Here is a 23,930-nt window from a genome sequence, read left to right as displayed (position 1 = left end):
AGTGCAAAAATGGGTCTATCTATTGCAAAAAGACAGAATGTATGGTGATATCCAAAAAGAAGGAGAATCCTATCTGCAGGCTGAGAATAAATGGGGAAGACATAAAACAAGTACAGAACTTTTGCTACTTAGGAAGTTGGGTGACATCAGATGGCAGGTGCAACATGGACATCAAAAGAAGAATAGGGATGGCAAAAGACACTTTTATGAGAATGAAGAGTATACTGACCAATACTAAACTAGGCATGGCAACCCACCTCAGAGTACTGAAATGTTACATTTATCCAGTTATGTTATATGGCTCAGAATGTTGGACAATATCTAGTAACATGAGGAAACGAAATGAAGCAGCAGAGATATGGTTTTTGAGGAGGATGCAAAGAATATCATGGATGAAACAAATATCTAATGAGGATGTCATGAACAGAGCAAACACAAAAAGAGAAATAACATGAGATCATGAAAAGGCAACGTGACTTCATTGGACATGGGATTAGGAAAGAGGAGTTAGAATGCACAGTAATTATGGGAAAGATTGAAGGAAAGAAGGCAAGAGGAAGACAAAGACAAATGATGATGGAGACAGCAGCCAGAGAACTGGAAATGAATACCAATGAATTGATCCACTTGACCCGAAACAGGAGTGTGTAGGCCATGGCTTTCAAAGCTCAAACTGGGCACGGCACCTGATGATGATGATGATGATGGTGACAGCATATTGAGTTGTGCTGAAGAAAGGTCTCAGCCTAAAACATGGCTGTTTCTTCCTCTCCATAAGAGCTGCTTGACCTGCTGAGTTCCTCCAGCATGTTGTGTGTATTGCATTGGATTTCCAGTCTTCTCGTGTTTGTAGCATATTGAATTGTGCCATTTTATACTGCAATGGTAAACAACTTTCTTGTGGTACAGTTAAGAAACTACAAGTGTAAAACGACCCTGTAGGGAGTTATATAAAGACTTCCAAATAGTAGCCAGGATGTGGGGTGCAAACTACAACGGCAGAAAGAAAAAGCATGTTAAAAGGGCAGTGTTGTGATTGTCATAGGGGATTTCATTATGCAGGTAGATTGGGAAAATCAGGTTGGTGCTGGATTCCAAGAGAAGAAATTTGTAGAATCCCTACAAAATAGCTTTTTAGAGCAGCTGCTGGTTGTGCGCACTAGAGAAAAAGCAATTTTTGTTTGGGTGTTGTGTAATGAACCAGATTTAATAAGAATTTTGCGTTAGTTTTCACTGTGGATGACACAAGCAGTATGTGTCGGGGGCAGAGGTCAGTGTCATTTTTAACAAAGGAAGCTGGAAGGTCTGAAGATAGCTAAGTCACCTGGACTGGATGGACTACACGCCAGAGTTTTGAAAGAGGTAGCTGAAGAGATTGTGGAGGCATTAGTAAGATCTTTCAAGAGTCACTAGATTCTGGAATGGTTCCTGAGGACTGAAAAATTGCAAATGTCACTCCAGTCTTTTAGAAGGCAGAAGAAAAGAAATTATAGGCCAGTTAGCTTAACACCACTGATCGGGAAGAGGTTGGAATCCATTATTAAACATGACATTTCAGAGTCCTTGGAGGCACGTGACAAACCAAGCCAATGTCAGCATGGTTTCCTCTAGAAGATTTGCTTGATAAATCTATCTGAATTCTGTGAGGAAATAACAGGCATGATCAATAAAGGAGAGTCAGTAAATGTTGTTTACTTGGATTTTCAGAAGACTTTTAACAAGATGTCACACATGAGGCTGCTTAACCAGATAAGAGCCCATGGTATTACAGGAAAAATACCAGCATGGATAAAATCACAAACAAAAGAAAATTTGCAAATGCTGGAAATCAAGGTAACACACACAAAATGCTGGAGGAACTCAGCAGGCCAGGCAGCATCTGTGGAAAAGAGTAAATAGTCGACGTTTCAGGCCAGGACTGGAAAAAGAGATGAGAAGTCAGAGTAAGAAGGTGGGGGACGGGAGGAAGAAGTACAAGGTGGTAGGTGATAGGTGAAACCGGGAGACGGGGAGGTATGAAATGAAGAACTGGAAATCCGATTGGTGAAAGAGATAAAAGGGGGAATCTGATAGAAGAGGACAGGGAGGAGTGGGGGAATTACTGGATGTTCGAAAAATCAATGGTCATGCCATCAGGGCAATCCTTGCTTCATCACAAAGTGCAAAGCTAATGGAGTCTTATCCAAAAAGACTACTGGCTGTAACCGCTGCAAGAGGTGGGTCAATTATGTACTGAGCAAAGGAGGATGAATACTTTTGAACTGCTAACATCGAAATTTTAATTTTCATGCTTCACTATTTTCCTTGTTTTTGGCTCTCCTGTGAAAAAAAGAGCATGTGATTCACAAATAAAAATTCTCAGTTAAATTGATCAAAATCCCTGGTTTAATACTTATTTATGTGAACAAAGGGTTATGGACTGAATAATTTTACAAGGCACTGTACGTTACTTTAAATAAATGTAATAGTTTCAATTTTTCATATTTAAGTGATATTTTAAAAGTTTTTAAATTTTAATCTTTCAATTTTCAATCTCATAGGTCATCGTTTTTACTTTTTCAATATTTACTAATTTTGGAGATAACCACAGAAAAGAAAAAGTATTTGATCATTTTTGACAGGATGCAAGCCTGGAAGATATGGTTTTCAAAGCCTTTCTGAATTTTTCTATAGGAAACTATGAAGAGGCTTACCAATTAAGTAGTTTCCCCGATAGGTACAGTGAGGGAAGTGTTGTGTGTGGAGCATACCATGCATAAGGTATAATCTTAGAAAAAGTGTATATTATATAGCAAATGTCCTAAACTTATCCACTGTTTCTGATTTGTCTTTTATAATTATGTCCAACAAATCTAATCAATTCAAAATTGGTAATGGGTGATTTTGTTCAATAATAGAAAAGAATTATAAACTGCAAAACAATAAGTATTATTTTTAAAATTAATGTATTCTACTATACTTAATGTTCATATAACAAATTTGAATGAGTTTATAATTACCCATTAATAGTTGCCTCATCACCATGACAATGGTGGTTGTGTGAATTCAGGGCTGGTGGCTGACATGTTACACAAACAGTGTAACCTTCTCGGAGATACTGCATCCACCTGGCGAATGGACGATTCTCTACGGTGCAGTGGAAGGACAGTGACTCAATCACAAACTCCGCACAATATCTGATTGATAACATAAGAAATAGGAAATTACAAACACGGGTAAATTTAGCCTGGAGCCTGTCTGGTATTCATTGAGATGGTGGCTGATCTACATCCAAACTCCATGCACTGAGCCCTGTACCATATCCCTTCACGTTCTTGGCTATGTCCAAAAAACTGGTTCTCAGATAGAAGATTATTGATTGACCTGATACTTACTGTACATTTTGGAAGAGTGTTCTATGGTTGTCCATTTCTATTAAGAAGTCTTTTCTAACTTTTCCCTGAATGGTCTGGATTTGAGTTTGTTTCCAGCCTCTCATTGATTAGGTCATAATCAAAGTATTCCTCATGCACTCTAGCAATTCCTCCCAAAGCACCGAAGAAAATCTAAACAGATTACCTCTTAGCTTTCTACAATGCATTGAAGCCTAGGTTACAAGTGCTCATAATCTAACATTTAAAGTCTTGCTAAAATTCTTGTAGATCTGTAGTGAAGTTGTTCCATAGCCAATATATTGCAAACAACTCATGTAACGTGACCATAGTACATGACAACAGTGGCCATTTTATTAACATAAGGACCTAATCAGTCAATTATATGGCTGCAACTCAATGCATTAAAGCATGTAGACATGGTACAGAGGGTCAGTTGTTGTTCTGACCAAACATCAGAATGGAGAAGAAATATGTTCAGTGTGATTTTAACCATAGAATGATTGTTGGTGTCAGATGGGGGAAGGGGGGTTGAGCATCTCAGAAACTGCTAATCTCCTGGGATTTTCATGCACAACAATCTCCAGGATTTACACAGAATGGTGCGAAAAACAAAGAAATACAATGAGTGACAGTTCTGAGAGCAAAAAATGTCTTGTTAATGAGGGGGATCAGAAGAGAATGGCCAGACTGGTTCAAGCTGACAGGAAGGCAACAGTAACTCAGCTAACCCCACACGGTACAACAGTGGCGTGCAGAAGAATTCAAGTTCAAGTTCATCATCAGTTTTTGTCATTCAACCATACACATGTAGACCGCCAAACGAAAGAATGTTCCTCTGGAAATCCTGTTGCTGCTTTAGGAAATTCTAGGTAGACTGCATCTGGAGTATTGTATTCAGTTCTGGTAGCCTGTTGTAGGAAGGATGCCAAGGCTTTAGAGAGGGTGCCGAAGAGGCTCACTAGGATGCTGCCTGGATTCAAGAGAATATGCCATAATGAGAGGTTTGTCAAACTTGGGTTGCCTTCCCTGGAGTGGCAGAGGTTGAGGGGAGACCTGATAGAAGTTTATGAGATTAAGGGGCATGGAGATACAGTTGGTATCTTTTCCTCAGGGTCAAGATGCCTAATACCAGAGGGCATGCATTGAAGAAGAGAGGGTAATGTTCCAGGAGATGTGCCAGGCAAGTTTTTTTTTACACAGAGAGTGGTGGGTGTCTGGAATACTCTCCCAGGGGTGGTAGTGGAGGCAAATACAATAGAGATTCTTAACAAGCTCTCAGACAGGCATACGAATATGCACAGAATTTCAAAATATGGACATTGTGTCAGCAGGGCTGAGCAGAGGGATTTATTTGAGTTCTTATATTAAAAGCTTGCTCCAGATTTGAACACCAGTGCACTACCCCATGGAAGTGCAGTCAACACTCCTGCTCCCTCCATCCAAACTCCCAACTTAAGGTGTCATCTGAGACCACTCCAGATTCTGGACTGTGTATTTTCTGTAACTGTCCCCATTATCTCCTCTCCAGCCCTTTACACCACGTCCATCGCTATTCCAATGCTTAAGTCTAGGGATGCCCCATCATCAAACTTCCTCACAGTGTCCTTGTCCATTACCTCTTCACAAAAGTCCACAGGACTTCCCCTGTGATGTTTGCTTCCGCTGTGTCTGTACAAAAATCTTCAATATCTCACAACCATACACAGCCACTTGCTTACACTATCCACAGGTATAAGAGCAACCATGTATGTTAGAATATGCATGCAATTTACCTACTTTAAAGCAACAAGCTGGCTTCAAAAAATATTTTATTGACTGCAGATCTCTAAATGAAGACGCAAAATTGTAAAAGGGAACACTCAAATGCAAGTTCCTTTTCTTCTTTCCTCTTAAGTGCCACTCAGTAGAACGTTGCTATTTACCAACAATTCAAATGGAGTCAATTTACCACCCCTATTGACTCCATTAATAGAAATGCTTGCTCCTGCCTCTAGGGCTCTCCCTGCTCTATTTCATCTTCGATTGTCTCATATACTCTGCCAGGTAAAGAGAACTGCAATGTAATGTATATATCAGCTTTCACCCTTGACGACAAGAGCTCATTTGGTTCAGATATCTTTGGAACTCCATTCACAGATTCATACAGCACAGAAACAGTTTCCACTGTTTCCGATATTTCATCAGTTAGAAAGTACTTAGGTCCAAAATAGAAAACCCCTTCCTTCTATTTACTGATATCCATACCACTTTCTTCCAAGTGACTTTATCAATTATCTTCTATGAATCCATGTAATTAACATTCAAAGATGTTTCCCTGTCACTATTTTGTGTACCTTTTCTAAACTTTCTATCAGGTTCTTTAGGCTTGACCCTCTCTTTACAAACCCAATGAATCACCCAAGTTAAAATCACTTATTTTCCTTTCTACTAAAGTCAGAGATAAACCCTGTGGATTGTTTGTAACAATGTTCCTGACAAAGTGACATGTTTTCCATAAATAGGGCTTATGTTGGAATTTGATGAAAATGGAAATGGAGAATAGCAATCAATAAATTGGTAGCCCACAGGTTAGCTAGCTTAACTGAAAGATCTCCCAATTGCATCCCATCAGATCACTGTGCTTCCAAAGAACATTTGGTAATCACGTTTAAAAAGTTTGCTAAAGTATTTACTGGTTCCCATTTTGTCCATGCCCTCTTTACCATAAGTTGCTCAGAAGAAAGGGATGATGCAGCAGCAGGGGCCTCCGCTGGCACAATGCCATAAATTGGCTGTTGCCGGGAGGCAGACCTGACTTCTTGAAAAATGTATCTTCTGGCCCATCTTCACTATTTACTTTCACTGTCATGGTCAAGTTAACAAAGTGCTAGAGGAAAATCCCGAGGAAAACAACATAGTAAAAACCTGAATTTGCTCTTTTCAAAGTTTAATACAAGCCTTTTTTTATCTACAAGAGTCTGGCTATGTTATTGGCAGATTCCAGTCACTCTAATGATGAAGGAATTTCTTTGTACAGAGCCATAAACAAATCTTGCTTTTTCTGTGTCCCTCCCTGACTTTTTTTTTAACTCAGTTGTTGTGCATTTACTGTATTAGCAAGCCTTATGCTTCTCTATGCTTGCATTAATCCCTGGTCCTTCTATTTATTTGTTCTTTTTTATTAAAAATAAGGATTTAAAGTTAAAAAAAATGCTGAAAATCCACAGCAACTGAAACTGCTAACAAAAAAGAGAAATGTTAAAGTTTCAAGAAAAAACTTCTGGTCAAAAAAGCACTTTAATATTCACAGTCCAAATTACAAATATTGCTTCTAATTTTAACCCATTTAGTGCAGATTTTAACAACTATTCAGATTAAGAACATGAAGACATACTGTATATTACATAGTATGCCGCTGATATGCAGTCAAGTCTGTTCAGATGATCAACCTGGTATTAATTGTTACTTACCCAGGCATCTTTTCATCCCCAAACAAAGTGTGCTGTCTTCTCCCATTATTGTATTCTGCGGTGCTTATAAAAGCAGGTTCTAGGGCAGTAAAACAAAATATTGAGTAGGATAAGATAACGTCAAATATAGTTTGATAGGTTTATCAGCTGATCACAGATATGTTTTTTCACTCATTATTATAGCTGCTTCATTTTCCTACATTATCATGTTTCAAAATTAATTCTCTGATCGAGAAGATTATAGGATGTAAAAGGCATCATAAAATGGAAACTCTTCATTCATCATGAAGAACTTAATACTAACATTCAGTCATAGTTCTTATAAAACCTGTGTTATCATCACGGTGGCTAAATCTGTATTCTGGAATGTGATAGCATTGAAGAAGACGGTTATCTTTTGTGACTATCGTCAGAGTTCTCTGAATATTAATATCTATCTTCATGTATTCAAATGAATATCTGTTCGCCAAACATTATTCATGGTAACATTACAGCTTCATGCTCATTTATGCAAAGTTATAATAGAAAGAGCCTATGCAGTAATAATTGTTCTCAGGATTAGATGTGACAATCACATTCCAAAGAAAATAATTATGTCGCATCACACTGGGTTAAACCACTATCCTTTCACAGTGGAGATCCAGATACAAATCCAACCCTGACTAATGGAACAATGCTGTCTTGTCTCTGCCAACTCTAAGCATCCCATGTGATGAGATCATGCATTCTTCTTCATGCAGTGGACAAAGTTTAGCATCAGTTGCCAGATGACTGGAAGACATAGAATAATTGGTGTAAAAATAAAAAAATAGATTGTTACAATTTAGCATGTTTTTAAAATAAATTATGAGGCTCATTATACACTGAACATATTTCTATTATTAAAATATGAATGAACACATTTAAGAGTGACAGATCATAACACGGGGAGTACAGGAAAAGTTGTTTTCTTACCCTAATACTGCTATGCTTCAATTTAGCAAACAAAAAAAAGACAACTTGAAGAGTTTAAAAAGAATTCCTCACTAAGAGGGGATGAATTCAAATAAGGGTTGTAAATATCGATAGGAACACTTTCAGATCAGTACCATGAGACTGTCCACAGCGGATGCCCTGGTAATCCATGTACTCCAGGCAGCCTGCTCGCTCTTCCAGAGTAGGACAGGGGTCTCCATTATTCTGAGGTTCCTGTTCGACGTGGCGCTGCCGAATCCGGACACTGGGCACGCATTGCTCAGCGCAGCCACTCCACTGGCTCCATTCACTCACGACACATGGACGAGCTGGAATCAAGGGAACAGAGTAAAGTTCTAAATGTTACCCTAGATTGTTGTTACTCTTCTGCAGTAAGGACTTTAGAATGTAGTGTAAAACTGTTTATAACGAGACTGATTTCAACCCTGGAACTTCTCCCTCTGTTAAACTTTATACTGCCACACACCAGGTGACGTCAACTTAAACCTTCAGCAGAGGCGCTCTTATTTTGAGAGCAACTTCAGTCTTTCAGGTGAGTGGTCGTTTGTTGAATAATTACACTTTACTCATTGGCATCACAAATGTTTTATTTTTATAATTACTCAGAAGTAGATGGGTGGGTGGCTAAATATCACAGCGGGTTATCTTCAACATTTATGTTTCTTACTCTTGAAAACAGAAAAAGCTGGAAACACTCAGCAAGTCAGGCAGCCTCCGTGGAAAAAGAGAGATTTCTGGTATTTTTTGACATTTCAGGTTAAAGACCCTTCCTCAGAATCATCTTAATCGGAGAATCATCATCCTGAAATATTAAGTATGTTTTAAGATATAAACCTGGTTTCATGTGGATTTCAGAGGGAATTAGGAAGGGATCCAGCGCTGGTTAGCAGCAGCATGAACATTTAATAATGTGCAGCATACACTATAAATAAACTTGCCAAACTTCTCCAGAGACAGAATTATTTTCTCACTTCGCAACTTTAAAGAAAAATGGTCAGTAAATTTTCCATTATGGTTACTAGAAAATAAAAGTCATCGAAATGCAATGCTTATTACTGCTTATCAAATCTTCATAGTCATAGTCATACTTTATTGATCCCGAGGGAAACTGGGTTTCGTTGCAGTTGCACCAACCAAGAATAGAGTATAAATATAGCAATATAAAGCCATAAGTAATTAAATAATAATATGTAAATTATGCCAGATGGAAATAAGTCCAGGACCAGCCTATTGGCTCAGGGTGTCTGACCCTCCAAGAGAGGAGTTGTAAAGTTTGATGGCCACAGGCAGGAATGACTTCCTATGACGCTCAGCGCTGCATCTCGGTGGAATGAGTCTCTGGCTGAATGTACTCCTGTGCCCAACCAGTACATTATGTAGTGGATGGGAGACATTGTCCAAGATGGCATGCAACTTGGACAGCATCCTCTTTTCAGACACCAACATCAGAGAGTCTATCACACTATGAAAGAAAATTGTAAATAATATATAATTTAGAATTCCACCGTCAATTTTACAACTATGAGCTATCCAGTAGCTGAAGTTCACAGTACATTCATCGAATTATTGTACTCCTTGAAAAGTCTTTATAAAACATCTGCTCTATACTGACACCAGTAGCTGGTAGGTTTGCTTTATGCACAAACTCCTGTGGACTTTCCTTAATTAAAGCTTGTTGCTTTCATGTTATATCACACTTGGGTATTTTATTTCACTGATGTTTATAGAAAAAATACAATCATTTATGCCGACAATGAAACTATTGATCAGAACAAATAATGGAAAATTGTAGGAAATGAACCAAGCATCATGAAACAGAAATGTGAATTTTTTATTAACTATAATTACAATCCTTCATGTCTAATTTTCCTAGGAAGTAAGTGTTTTCACCAATCTTCATATTAGGGTCATAAACAAAGAATATTCTATCCAAACATAAAGGGTTTGAATCTTAAATATGAGAAATTCTGCAGATGCAGGAAATCCAATGCCACACACACAAAATGCTGGAGGAATTCAGCAGGTCAGGCAGTATCTATGGAAGCGAATAAACAGTCGACATTTCAGGACAAGACACTGCTTCAGGACTGGAAAAGAAGGAGGAAGATACCAGAACAAAAAGGAGGTGGGAAGGGAAGGAGGATAGCTAGAAGATGATAGGTGAAGCCAAGTGGATGAGAAAGGTACAGAGCTGGAGAGGACACTGGACCACAGGAGAAAGGAATGAGGAGGGGACACAGGGGAAGGTGATAGGCAGGTGAGAAGAGATAAGAGGACAAAGTGGGGAATAAAAGAAGAGGGGAAGGGAAGAAATTTTTTAACCAGAAGCAGTAAGTGATATTCATGCCATTTGTTTGGAGACTCTCCGGACAGAATATAAGGTGTAGCTCCTCTACCTGAGGGTGGCACAAGAGGAGATCATGGACAAACATGTCTGAATTGACATATCTGGTATGTCTTTCTAATTTCTAATGTAAGCTATTCATAATCTAAAGGCAAGGAAACTGCATTTGAGAATCAACCCAATAGCTCTAATGTCTCTGAGCAGTTGCAGTATGTTCTTTCAGGGGGAGGGTGAGCAGCCAGAAGTCGTGGCTCATGTTGGGATCAATGACATAGGCAGAAGAGGGGTAGAGGTCCTGCACTGTTAGTTTAGGGAGTTAGCAAGGAGGCTGAAGACCAGGACCTCCAAGGTGGTAATCTTCGGATTACTCCCGGTGCCACGAGCTAAGGAAGGTCAGAAATGTCATAACAGGAAGGTAATGCAGATGAATGAGTGGCTGTGGAGATGGTGTGGGGGGGCAGGGTTTCAAGTTCTTGGATCATCAGAACCATTTCTGGGGAAGGAGTGACCTGTACAAGTGGGACAGGTTGCACTTGAACTGGAGGGGAACCAATATCCTGAGAGGGAGGTTTGCCAATGCTGTTGGGGAGGATTTAAGCTAGATTTGCAGGGGGATGGGAACCAAAGTGAAGAGGCAGAGGACGGGGCACTTGGTGCATTTGTAGGGAGTTTATGAGGCAGATGATAGAACAAAGAAGCCCTCAGTCAGATAGCTTGAGATGTGTCTATTTTAATGCAAGGAGTATCATAAACAAGGCCAATGAGCTTAGAGTGTGATTCAATACGTGGAATTATGATGTTGTGGCCATTACAGAGACTTGGGTGTCTCAGGGGCAGAAATGGCTGGTGAGTGTGCCGAGCTTTAGATGTTTCAAAAAGGACAAGGAAGGAAGCAAAAGAGGTGGTGGAGTGGCACTGCTAATCAGGGATAGTATCGCGGCTGCAGGAAAACAGGAAGTCATGGAGGGATGGTCTACTGAGTCTGTGTGGGTGGAAGTCAGAAGCAGGAAGGGGGCAATAACTCTACTGGGTGTTTTTTATGGATAGTAACGGAGACACCAAGGGGCACATGGCCAAATGGTTAAGGCATTCGTCTAGTGATCTGAAGGTCACTAGTTCAAGCCTCAGCTGTGGCAGCGTGTTTGTATCCTTGAGCAAGGCACTTAACCACACATTGCTCTAGTGTCTGTGTGAGGAGTGGCGCCCCACATAGACTTCCAATCTGCACCTTGTAAGGCATGAAAATGCCCAACGCAGGCCTCTCATAGTCTGAGTCGACATTCCCTCCCGTTCCCCCTCCCCCTCCTCAAGGGGCAGATAGGGAGGCAGATTCTGGAACGGTGCAATTATAATAGGTTTGGTGTGATGGATGATTTTAACTTCCCTAATATTGACTAGCATCTCCTTAGAGCAAGGGGCTTAGATGGGATGGAGTTTGTTAGGTGTGTTCAGGAAGGTTTCCTGGTGCAATATGTAGGTAAGCCAACTGCAGGAGAGGCTGTACTTGATCTGGTATTGGGAAATGAATCTGGTCAGGTGTCAGGTCTCTGGGTAGGACAGCATTTTGTAGGTAGTGATCACAACCCTATCTCATTTACCATGGCACTGGAGAGGGATAGGAGCAGACAATTTGGGAAAACATTTAATTAGGGTTGGGGGGAAATATGATGCTATTAAGCAGGAACTTGGGAACATAAATTGGGAGCAGATGTTTTCAGGGAAATACACGGCAAAAATATAGCAAATGTTCGGGGAAGACTTGCATGGCGTTCTGCATAGGTATGTTCCATTGAGGCAGGGAAAGGATGGTAGGGTAAAAGAACCAAGGTTACAAAATGTTCAAGAAACTAGGTACTGTTAGAGCTCCAGAAAATTACAAGGGTGCTAGGAGAGAGCTCAGGAATGAAATTAGGTGAGCTAGAAAGGGCCATGAGAAGGTCTTGGCGAGCAGGATTGAGGAAAACCCCAAGGCATTCTACAAGTATGTGACGAGCAAGAGGATGAGCCATGTGAGAATAGGACCAATCAGGAGTGAGAGTGAAAACGTATGCATAGAGTTGGAGGAGGTAGCGGAGGTACCTAATGAATACTTTGCTTCAGAATTCATTAGTGAAAAGGACCTTGGCAATTGTGGGGATGACTTACAGCGGACTGAAACACTTGAGTGTATAGACATTAAGAAAGAGGCTGTGCTGGAGCTTTTGAAAAGTATAAACTTGGATAAGTCGCCAGGTCCGGATGAGATATACCACAGGCTACGATGGGAAATGAGGGTGGAGATTGCTAAGCCTCTGGCAATGATCTTTGCATCATCAATAGGGAGAAGTACCAGAGGATTGGCAATGATCTTTGCATCATCAATAGGGAGAAGTACCAGAGGATTGGAAGTGCAGAGTTTGTATGTTCCTGTCAGGATTAAAGGCAAATTGAATAGGAATAAGGAACCTTGGTTCTCAAGGGATATTGCAACTCTGATAAAGAAGAGGGAGTTGTATGAAATGTATAGGAAACAGGGAGTAAATCAGGTGCTTGAGGAGTATAAGAAGTGCAAGAAAATACTTAAGAAAGAAATCAGGAGGGCTAAAAGAAGACATGAGGTTGCCTTTGCAGACAAAGTGAAGGATAATCCAAAGAGCTTTTACAAATATATTAAGAGCAAAAGGATTGTAAGGGATAAAATTGGTCCTCTTGAAGATCAGAGTGGTGGGCTGTGTGCGGAACCAAAGGAAATGGGGGAGATCTTAAATAGGTTTTTTGCGTCTGTATTTACTAAGGGAACTGGCATGAAGTCTATGGAATTGAGGGAATCAAGTAGTGAGATCATGGAAACTGTACAGATTGAAAAGGAGGAGGTGCTTGCTGTCTTGAGGAAAATTAAAGTGGATAAATCCCCGGGACCTGACAGAGTGTTCCCTCGGACCTTGAAGGAGACTAGTGTTGAAATTGCGGGGGCCCTGGCAGAAATATTTAAGATATCGCTGTCTATGGGTGAAGTGCCGGAGGATTGGAGAGTGGCTCATGTTGTTCCGTTGTTTAAAAAAGGATCGAAAAGTAATCCGGGAAATTATAGGCCGGTGAGTTTAATGTCAGTAGTAAGTAAGTTATTGGAGGGAGTACTAAGAGACAGGATCTACAAGCATTTGGATAGAGAGGGACTTATTAGGGAGATTCAACATGGCTTTGTGCGTGGTAGGTCATGTTTGACCAATCTATTGGAGTTTTTCGAGGAGGTTACCAGGAAAGTGGATGAAGGGAAGGCAGTGGATATTGTCTACATGGACTTCAGTAAGGCCTTTGACAAGCTCCCGCACGGGAGGTTAGTTAGGAAAATTCAGTCGCTAGGTATGCGTGGACAGGTGGTAAATTGGATTAGACATTGGCTCGATGGAAGAAGCCAGAGCGTAGTGGTAGAGAATTGCTTCTCTGAGTGGAGGCCTGTGACTAGTGGTGTGCCACAGGGATCAGTGCTGGGTCCATTGTTATTTGTCATCTATATCAATGATCTGGATGATAATGTGGTAAATTGGATCAGCAAGTTTGCTGATGATACAAAGATTGGAGATGTAGTAGACAGTGAGGAAGGTTTTCAGAGCCTGCAGAGGGACTTGGACCAGCTGGAAAAATGGGCTGAAAAATGGCAGATGGAGATTAATACTGACAAGTGTGAGGTATTGCACGTTGAAAGGACAAACCAACGTAGAACATACAGGGTTAATGGTAAGGCACTGAGGAGTGCAGTGGAACAGAGGGATCTGGGAATACAGATACAAAATTCCCTAATAGTGTCGTCACAGGTAGATAGGGTCGTAAAGAGAGCTTTTGGTACATTGGCCTTTATTAATCAAAGTATTGAGTATAAGAGCTGGAATGTTATGATGAGGTTGTATAAGGCATTGGTGAGGCCGAATCTGGAGTATTGTGTTCAGTTTTGGTCACCAAATTACAGGAAGGATATAAATAAGGTTGAAAGAGTGCAGAGGAGGTTTACAAGGATGTTGCCGAGACTTGAGAAACTCAGTTACAGAGAAAGGTTGAATAGGTTAGGACTTTATTCCCTGGAGCACAGAATAATGAGGGGAGATTTGATAGAGGTATATAAAATTATGATGGGTATAGATAGAGTGAATGCAAGCAGGCTTTTTCCACTGAGGCAAGAGGAGAAAGAAACCGGAGGACATGGGTTAAGGGTGAGGGGGGAAAAGTTTAAAGGGAACATTAGTGGGGGCTTCTTCACACAGAGAGTGGTGGGAGTATGGAATGAGCTGCCAGACGAGGTGGTAAATGCGGGTTCTTTTTTAACATTTAAGAATAAATTGGACAGATACATGGATGGGAGGTGTATGGAGGGATATGGTCCGTGTTCAGGTCAGTGGGACTAGGCAGAAAATGGTTCGGCACAGCCAAGAAGGGCCAAAAGGCCGGTTTCTGTGCTGTAGTTTCTATGGTTGGAAACGTTGTTCCCTTGTTCAAGAAAGGGAGTAGAGGTAACCCAGGAAATTATAGACTAGTAAGTCTTACTTCAGTGGTGGGCAAGTTGTTGGAGAAGATCCTGAGAGGCAGGATGTATGAGCATTTGGAGAGACATAATCTGATTAGGGATAATCAGCATGGCTTTGTCAAGGACAGGTCATGCCTTACAAACCTGATTGAATTCTTTGAGGATGTAACAAAACAGATTGATGAAGGTAGACCAGTGGATGTAGTGCATATGGATTTCAGTAAGGCACTTGATAAGGTTCCCCATGTGAGGCTCTTTCAGAAAGTGATGAGGCATGGGATCCAAGGAGACCTTGCTCTGTGGATCCAGAATTGGCTTGTCCATGGAAGGCAAAGAGAGGACAGTGACCAGTGGTGCTCCCACAGGGATCTGTTCTGGGACACCACCTCTTTGTGATTTTTATAAATGACCTGGATAAGGAAGTAGAAGGGTTGGTTAGTAATTTTGCTAATGACACAAAAATTGGGGGTGTTGTAGATAGTCTGAAGGGTTGTCAGAGGTTACAACGTGACATCAATAGGATGCAGAATTGGGCTGAGAAGTGGCAGGTGGAGTTCAACCTGGATAAGTATGAAGTGGTTAATTTTGGTAGGTCAAATTTGAAAACAGAATATAATATTAACGGTAAGATTCTTGGCAGTGTGGAGGATCAGAGAGATCTTGGGATCTGTGTCCATAGGACACTCAAGGATGCTGTGCAGGTTGACAGTGCTGTTAAGGCGTATGGTGTGTTGGCCTTCATCAACCATGGGATTGAGTTCAAGAGCCATGAGGTAATGTTACAGCTATATGAGACCCTACCCCACTTGGAGTACCATGTTCAGTTCTCTGCACATCACTACACAAAGGATATGGATACTATAGAAAGAGTGCAAAGAAGATTTACAAAGGTGTTGCCTGGATTGGAGAGCGTGTCTTATGAGAATAGGTTGAGTGAACTTGGCCTTTTCTCCTTGGAGTGACGGAGGACGAGAGGTGACCTGATAGAGGTGTATAAGATGATGAGAGGCATTGATCGTGCGGATAGCCAGAGGCTTTTTTTCTCCCAGGGCTGAAATGGCTAACGCGAGGGAGCATAGTTTTAAGGTGCTTGGAAGTAGGTGCCAAAGGTAAGTTTTTCACACTGAGAGTGGTGGGTGCGTGGAATGGACTGCCAGAGAAGGTGGTAGAAGCGGATACAATAGGGTATTTTAAGAGACTAGGTACATGGAGCTCAGAAAAATAGAGGGCTATGTGCTAGGGAAATTCTAGGCAGTTTCTAGAGCAGGTTACATGACTGGTACAACATTGTGGGCTGAACAGCCTGTAATGTGCTGTAGATTTCTATGTTCTATGTTACTGGATTCTTTGAGTGAAGTGGTTAAATCACATTAGGAAGAAAAAAATGAGCTTCTGAGTACCAGTGTAGGTGGGGCTATGGAAAATGCCAATGCATCAAGTGAAGAGTTGATAGGACAATCTTTAAAACATTAAAGTGGTGTGGAGAATGCAGTAATGAAGAGGTAGCATTCTAACCTGGTCTCAAGTCAATTGTCTCAAGTAAGTTGTATTTAGATTTCCAATTTCCATTGTCTATTTGAATGAGAGAATTGCAAACTAATCAATGCAATGTTGAGTTGTGTTAGTTAAATATTGTGGATTTCTTTCTCAGTTTCCATCTGTTTTTGGTTGTGATATCCTTCTCACAGAATATTAAAATATTTCTATGACATTTCACTGACTGGACTTGCTTGAAATTTAAAGCAAATCAGAAAATGCTGGGAACATTCTGCAGATCAGGCATTATCTGTGGAAAGAGAAACATGGATAACATTTCATATCTGTGAAAGAGAAAATATTAATTTCAAATTGCTGATGCCATGAAGGAGGGCTGGATAAGATACAAGAAACATAACTGATAGAATGAGGAAAGGCTTATCATGGTGATAAACTATTGATGAAATTATCTGGTGACAAATGAAACTCATCTGGAAGATGTTCTTGTTCGATTTTTTTTTGCAGAGATGTTGCCAGACCTGCTGAGTGTTTGTTTTTAAAGATTGCTCCCCTACTACATGTTTTTTAGATTATTAGATTATGAGGACACGCAGTCCTCTTTTATTGTCATTTAGTAATGCATGCATTAAGAAATGATACAATATTCCTCCAGTGTGATATCACAGAAACACAGAACAGACCAAGACTGAAAAACTAACAAAAACCACATAATTATAACATATAGTTACAACAGTGCAACAATACCATAACTTGATGAAGAACAGGCCATGGCACAGTAAAAAAGTTCAAAGTCTCTCGAAAGTCCCACATCTCACGCAGACCGGAGAAGGAAGAAAACTCTCCCTGCCATGCCCAACCACAGTCCGACTCTTGAGTCGTCCGAGAACTCTGAGCTCTGATCAGCCCTCCGACACCGAGTACCGAGCACCATCTCTGCTGAACGCTTCAACCTCAGCCTCGGTCGCCAGCAGCAGGCAAAGCCGGGGATTTTCGATTGCACAGTAGCAGCAGCAGTGAACCAGGCATTTCAGAAATTTCTCCAGACGTTCCTCTGCTTCTCACGTCTGTCTCCATCAAATCAGAATTGTGCAAGGTGTTTGCAGTTGACTGTCATGAGTTACATCAAGGGATGGACAGACAAAAGTTTTGAAGAACTTATTAGAACTTCTCAGATTAAAGACAGGTGATAGACCATGATCACCCATATCATATGACATGGCACATAATGATCATGATGACTAAAGGTTTCTTAATATTTCTATCAGAAAAAAATATCTTGCGTTATAATCCTTCTTAATATTTTTCTGAAATTGAAGTCTTCAGTTAAGAAGGATTATAACGCAAGATATTCTTTACTCTTAAAACAGGAACTTGGAACGTGTCTGCTTATGTGTAGTTTTCATCAATTCTATAGTATTTCTTTTATTTCACGTAATGCTCGCAGGAAACTGAATCTCTAGGTAGTACATAGTAAAATAAATGTGCTTTGATAATAAATTTATTGTGAAACTTCCAACTTTTAGAAACAACACAACGAAGTTTAAGTTGCATCTTAATTATCATAAAACTCTTCCAAAATGTTTAAAGTCATGCAGGCCATTCTTGGAGACTGCAAGCAACATACACTCTGAAGTCAAAGAACTGTTATTCAGATTGGTTGCTCCAATACAAGAAACAAAAAGTTCTCTATGAAATTATCTTGGCTTCAGTTCAGCAGAACCTGCATAGGCCATGGTGGATATGACCAACTGCTCCACAAATGATTGTTGCTAAGTGATCCAAAATGTAACACTCCCACCAATCTGCCCATTAAAATCTGTTGGAAAAGACACATAATTCTTCACCTGGGTTCACGAGGAGGTAACTCAAATGATAGGCTTGTCGTGTTTCAGAAACAAGAAGACAATTGATCTTTAAGATTTTTTAAATCGGGAGATTTTAGAGATTGGAATTGATTCATGTAGTATATTTGAAAACTCAAAAGCTATACATGCAAATTATAATTTAATAAATGTATCTATCATAATAACAAAGGTCTTTGAAATCATCTTACAAACAAGAGAAAATCTGCAGATGCTGGAAATCCAAGCAACACACACAAAGTGCTGGAGGAACTCAGCAGGCCGGGCAGCATCTATGGAAAAAGAGTACAGTTGACGTTTCTCGTCGAAATCCCGACTGTCCTTTTTTTTCCATAGATGCTGCCTGGCTTGCTGAGTTCCTCCAGCATTTTGTGTGTGTTGCCTGAAATCATCTTGATCGTTTCTAGTAAAATACAACTTGTTAACCAACAAATAACATCAATTCTGGAAAATTCGGTCGGGCTGAATGAAAATCAAAGCAGAAAATGTTATAAATAGTAAGCAGGACAAGCAGAATGTGGGGATCCAGAAAAAGAATTACCATATCAATTTATACTTCTCCAGAAGATAGTTTGGTTAAGGTTTGGGGAGACGCATTATCAGGGGTCAGGTAGTCAGGAGGATACCGGAATTCCTCCGGCATTTTGTAGGTGTTACTTAGTATGACACCTGATCAGTTTTCAGGAATCTTAGCTGAACATGAGGATTACAATTATGAGGACATAGGGAATTGTAAGGGAAATGAGAAGTATTAGGAGTAAATCATAAACATGAGAAAGTCTGCATATGCAGGAAACCAAAGCAACACACACAAAATGCTGGGGGATCTCAGCAGGCCGGGCAGCATCTATAGAAATGAATGAACGTTTGACGTTCCGGGCAGAGATACCAACTGTTTATTCATTTCCATGGTGCTGTCTGACATGCTGAGTGCCCCCAGCATTTTGTAAGTATTAGTAGCAAACTACAAAGAGCCTGGAAAATGATAGCAACATATTTTGAAGGGTGCAGCCTCTATTAACTAAAGTTGAAACAGGCTTCGTTTCTGCAGTGAAAGTCTGGCTCAGAATGTAAATGCATGGGAATATTACACACAGTATGATAACAACATGTGCATTACATAATATTTGCTCCACTGCACATATATCGTCTGCATGGAAGACCCAGGCCAAATTTGTGGAAATGTATACATGCATACTAAGTACCCAGTCTGGTTTAGCAGTCCAACTTAAAGTAAAAACCTCTCATGTTACCAGTGAATCAAATAAGGTGGTATATAATGTATTAATGGACTGCAATTATTTTTTATTTGGAATGTTCTAAGACTCAAGTCCCAATGTGTAACTGAACATAAATAAAAATTAAAACTTACAAAATAACAAGCACTGGGCAGATAGTGCCCAGAGGAAATTATAAACGAATTTCAGTGTTCAGTCCTATCAGAGAAAAATGAGTTAGAGCTTTAGAAAAAGGGATAGTTAAAGGAGGTTGATGCCAAATTTGAGTCACATTTTCAATTTTTTTTTACATATTTCTGTTAATTTGTAATAGATTTATGGGAGGAAGACATCTTTAACAGGGCAGCATTTATTCACTATTCCTAATTTCCCTTGGAAAAAAGATCAGTCAACTTTTAAAAGACTGCAATTCATGGAGTGATGATACTCACAGGATTGTCAATTTCAGGATTCAAAACAGTAAAGAAACAGTTATTTATACGGATGGTTTGAAACTTGGAAGGGAACTTTCAGCTGATGACCTTCTCATAGCAGCAGAGCGGGTTATTGGCACAACATTACCCTCCCTCAGAGACATTTATACTGGCAGGCTTCAAAAGAAGGCTACTTGTATTTCAAAGGATCCTACTCATCCTGGACATCACCTGTTTTCCCCTCTACCTTCTGGGAAGAGGTACAGAGCATTAAGGATGAAAACAAAGAGACTCCTTAACAGCTTCTACCCACAAGCAGTGAAATGTATAATAACCCCTTCCCTTCTCCTGCTCCCCTCCTAAGACGGCGGCAGCTAAATGCATCACACTACCCCCCCCCCCCCATCCATATATTATTAATTTTGGACTGCATTCCTGAGGTTTTAGAGTTTATTTTATGTATATATTCTTTGTCATGCTGCAAAACGTTGAGCTGCTAGACTGTGTTTCATTGCTCCACAACAATGACAATAAAGATATTCTATTCTATTCTATATACCTGCAGTCCTGTCCTTCTGGGTTGCTGTTCAGAAGGTACTGTGTAAGAAGCCAAGGCAAAAATCTGCACGGTCAGTGTTCCTACGCTGCAGCCTTGCCAGTAGAGGAACATGGAGTGATTCCAGTGAAACACACCACATTATCCCAATCTGGTGTTGATCTTCCTGGGTCTTGTTGGAGCTGCACAAGTCCAAACAAGTGGAGAGTCTTCTATTGCAAACACAGAGTTTTCTACCTGTGCTGGAAATCCAGAGTAACACACACAAAATGCTGGAGGAACTCAGCAGGCCAGGCAGCATCTATGAAAATGAATAAACAGTCGGCGTTTCGGGTTAAGACCCTTCATCGGGACTGGAAAGGATGGGGGAAGACACCAGAATAAAAAGGTGGATGGAGGAGAGGAGGAAAGCTAGAAGGTGATGGGAGAGGCCGGGTGGATGGGAAAGGTAAAGGGCTGAAGAAGAAGGATTCTGATAAGAGAGGGGAGTGGACGATCGAAGAAGGGGAAGAAGGAGAAGGTGATAGGCAGGTGAGGAGAAGAGGTATGAGGCTAGTGTGGGGAATAGAAGAAGAGGGAAGGAGGAGGGGAAAAGAAAAAAAGGGAAAAAAGTTACCGCAAGCTGAAATCGATGGTCATGCCATCATGTTAGAGGCTACCTAGATGGAATAATTGGTATTGTGAAGCACCTTCAATTACTCCAAAAGACTGAGGTTTGGTAAAATACTGAAAGGCTTTTATTCGCTGTACAATACGACCTCCACAGTGAGTGTCTGCCCCCCGACTGAGGGGGAGGGGCAAGGCGAACACCTTTATACAGGACTCTGTGGGAGGAGCCACAAGGCCAGTCAGCAGAGGGGTGTGTCCAGACAGGTAACCGAGTTACAACATATATACATGGTTTACCACATATTGCTCCTCCACCCTGAGAGTGTCTTCATCATAAGATCATAAGACCGTAAGATATAGAAGCATAATTTAGGCCATTTGGCCCATGGCTCCACCATTTCATCATGGCTGAACCATTTTTCCTCGCAGCCCCAGTCTCCTGCCTTCTCCCCATATCCCTTCATGCCTTGACCAGACAAGAATCTGTCAACCTCTGCCTTAAATATTCATAAAGACTTGGCCTCCACAGCAGCCTGTAGCAACGAATTCCACAGATTCACCACTCTCTGGCTAAAGAAATTCTTCCTCACCTCCGTTCTAAAAGGACGCACCTCTCTCCTGAGGCTGTGTCCTCTGGTCCTAGACTCTCCAATCACAGGAAACATCCTTTATCGAGGCCTTTCACCATTCAAAAGGTTTCAATTAGGTCATTCTTCATTCTTCTTAATTCTAGTGAATACAGGCCCAGAGCCATCAAACACTCTTCATATGACAAGCTGTTCAATCCTGAAATCATTTTCATGAACCTCTTTTGAACCCTCTCCAATGTCAGCACATCATTTCTAAGGGGTCCAAAACTGCTCACAATACTCAAAGTGAGGCTTCACCAGTGCTTTATAAAGCCTCATCATTACATCCTTGCTTTTATATTCTAGTCCTCTTGAAATGAATGCTAACATCACATTTGTCTTCCTCGCCACAGACTCAACTTGCAAATTAACCTTTAAGGGAATCCCGCAGAAGGAGCCTCAATGCCCTTTGCACCTCAGATTTTTGAAATTTATCTCCATTTTCCTTTTATTTCTTCTACCAAAGTGCATGACCGTACACTTCTCGACTCTGTATTCCATCTACCACTTCTTTGCCCATTCCCCTAATCTGACTAAGTCCTTCTGTAGTCTCTCTACTTCCTTAAAAATACCCGCCCTCCTCTATCATCTGCAAACTTTGCAACAAAGCCATCAGTTCCGTCATCCAAATCACTGACACAAAGCTCTCTTGTAATATCATGGCCTCGAAGCTTGTTAAGTAGCCTCATGTGTGACACTTCGTCAAAGGCCTTCTGAAAATCCAAATACAGTATACAACATCAGCAATCCCCTTTTGTTTATCCTGCTTGTTTTTTCTTCAAAGAATTCCAACAGATTTGTCAGCCAAGATTTTCCCTTGAGGAATCCACAAGACCACAAGACCACAAGACAAAGGAGCAGAAGTCGGCCATTCGGCCCATCAAGTCTGCTCCGCCATTTTATCATCAGCTGATCCATTCTCCCATTTAGTCTCACTCCCCCGCTTTCTCACCATAACCTTTGATGCCCTGGCTACTCAGATACCTATCAATCTCTGCCTTAAATACACCCAATGACTTGGCCTCCACTGCTGCCCGTGGCAACAAATTCCATAGATTCACCACCCTCTGACTAAAAAAATTTCTTCACATTTCTGTTCTGAATGGGCACCCTTCAATCCTTAAGTCATGCCCTCTCGTACTAGACTCCCCCATCATGGGAAACAACTTTGCCACATCCACTCTATCCATGCCTTTCAACATTCGAAAAGTTTCTATGAGGTCTCCCCTCATTCTTCTAAACTCCAAGGAATACAGTCCAAGAGTGGAGAAACATTCCTCATATGTTAACCCTCTCATTCCTGGAATCATTCTAGTGAATCTTCTCTGTACCCTCTCCAATGTCAGCACATCCTTTCTTAAATAAGGAGACCAAAACTGCCCGCAGTACTCCAAGTGAGGTCTCACCAGCGCCTTATAGAGCCTCAACATCACATCCCTGCTCCTATAATCTATTCCTCTAGAAATGAATGCCAACATTGCATTCGCCTTCTTCACTACCGACTCAACCTGGAGGTTAACTTTAAGGGTATCCTGTACGAGGACTCCCAAGTCCCGTTGCATCTCAGAACTTAGAATTCTTTCCCCATTTAAATAATAGTCTGTCTCCGTTTATTTTTCTGCCAAAGTGCATAACAATACACTTTCCAACATTGTACTTCATTTACCACTTCTCTGCCCATTCTTCCAATCTATCCAAGTCTCTCTGCAGACTCTCCGTTTCCTCAGCACTACCGGCCCCTTCACCTATCTTCGTATCGTCAGCAAACTTAGCCACAAAGCCATCTATTCCATAATCCAAATCGTTGATGTACAATGTAAAAAGAAGCAGCCCCAACACCGACCCGTGTGGAACACCACTGGTAACCAGCAGCCAACCAGATAGGATCCCTTTATTCCCACTCTGTTTCCTGCCAATCAGCCAATACTCTATCCATGTATGTAACTTTCCCGTAATTCCATGGGCTCTTATCTTGTTAAGTAGCCTCATGTGTGGCACCTTGTCAAAGGCCTTCTGAAAATCCAAATATACAACATCCAGTGCATCTCCCTTGTCTAGCCTACTGGTAATTTCCTCAAAAAATTGTAATAGGTTTGTCAGGCAGGACTTCCCTTTAAGGAATCCATGCTGAGTTCTGCCTATCTTGTCATATGCCTCCAGGTACTCTGTAACCTCATCCTTGACAATCGACTCCCAACAACTTCCCAACCACCAATGTCAAGCTAACAGGTCTATAATTTCTTTTTTGCTTCCTTGCCCCCTTCTTAAATAGCGGAGTGACATTTGCAATCTTCCAGTCCTCCGGAACCATGCCAGGACCTATCGACTTTTGAAAGATCATTGCTAATACCTCCACAATCTCCACAGCTACTTCCTTCAGAACATGAGGGTGCATTCCATATGGTCCAGGAGATTTATCTACCTTTAGATTATTCAGCTTCCTGAGTACTTTCTCTGTCGTAATTGTGACTGCGCACACTTCTCTT

General features: G+C 40.9%; 1 protein-coding gene across 1 annotated transcript in view; it reads right to left on the bottom strand.

Moving 5' to 3' along the window:
• The window catches only part of LOC140195050 (somatomedin-B and thrombospondin type-1 domain-containing protein), a 36,314-nt gene that overhangs the window by 6,990 nt on the left and 5,394 nt on the right, over positions 1 to 23,930 (bottom strand). Inside the window, exons 2-4 of the mRNA XM_072252711.1 lie at positions 7,912 to 8,106; positions 6,824 to 6,902; positions 3,000 to 3,176 (exon numbers count right to left, since the gene is read on the bottom strand). Of these exons, the coding sequence (XP_072108812.1) occupies positions 3,000 to 3,176; positions 6,824 to 6,902; positions 7,912 to 8,106 (451 nt within the window). The remainder of the gene's footprint in view (positions 1 to 2,999; positions 3,177 to 6,823; positions 6,903 to 7,911; positions 8,107 to 23,930) is intronic.

Source organism: Mobula birostris, chromosome 1, assembly GCF_030028105.1.
Source record: "Mobula birostris isolate sMobBir1 chromosome 1, sMobBir1.hap1, whole genome shotgun sequence".
NCBI classification, from domain to species: Eukaryota; Metazoa; Chordata; class Chondrichthyes; order Myliobatiformes; family Myliobatidae; genus Mobula; species Mobula birostris.
The sequence above is the reverse complement of the archived record's forward strand: the minus strand, read 5'-3'. Positions and strand labels throughout refer to the sequence as shown.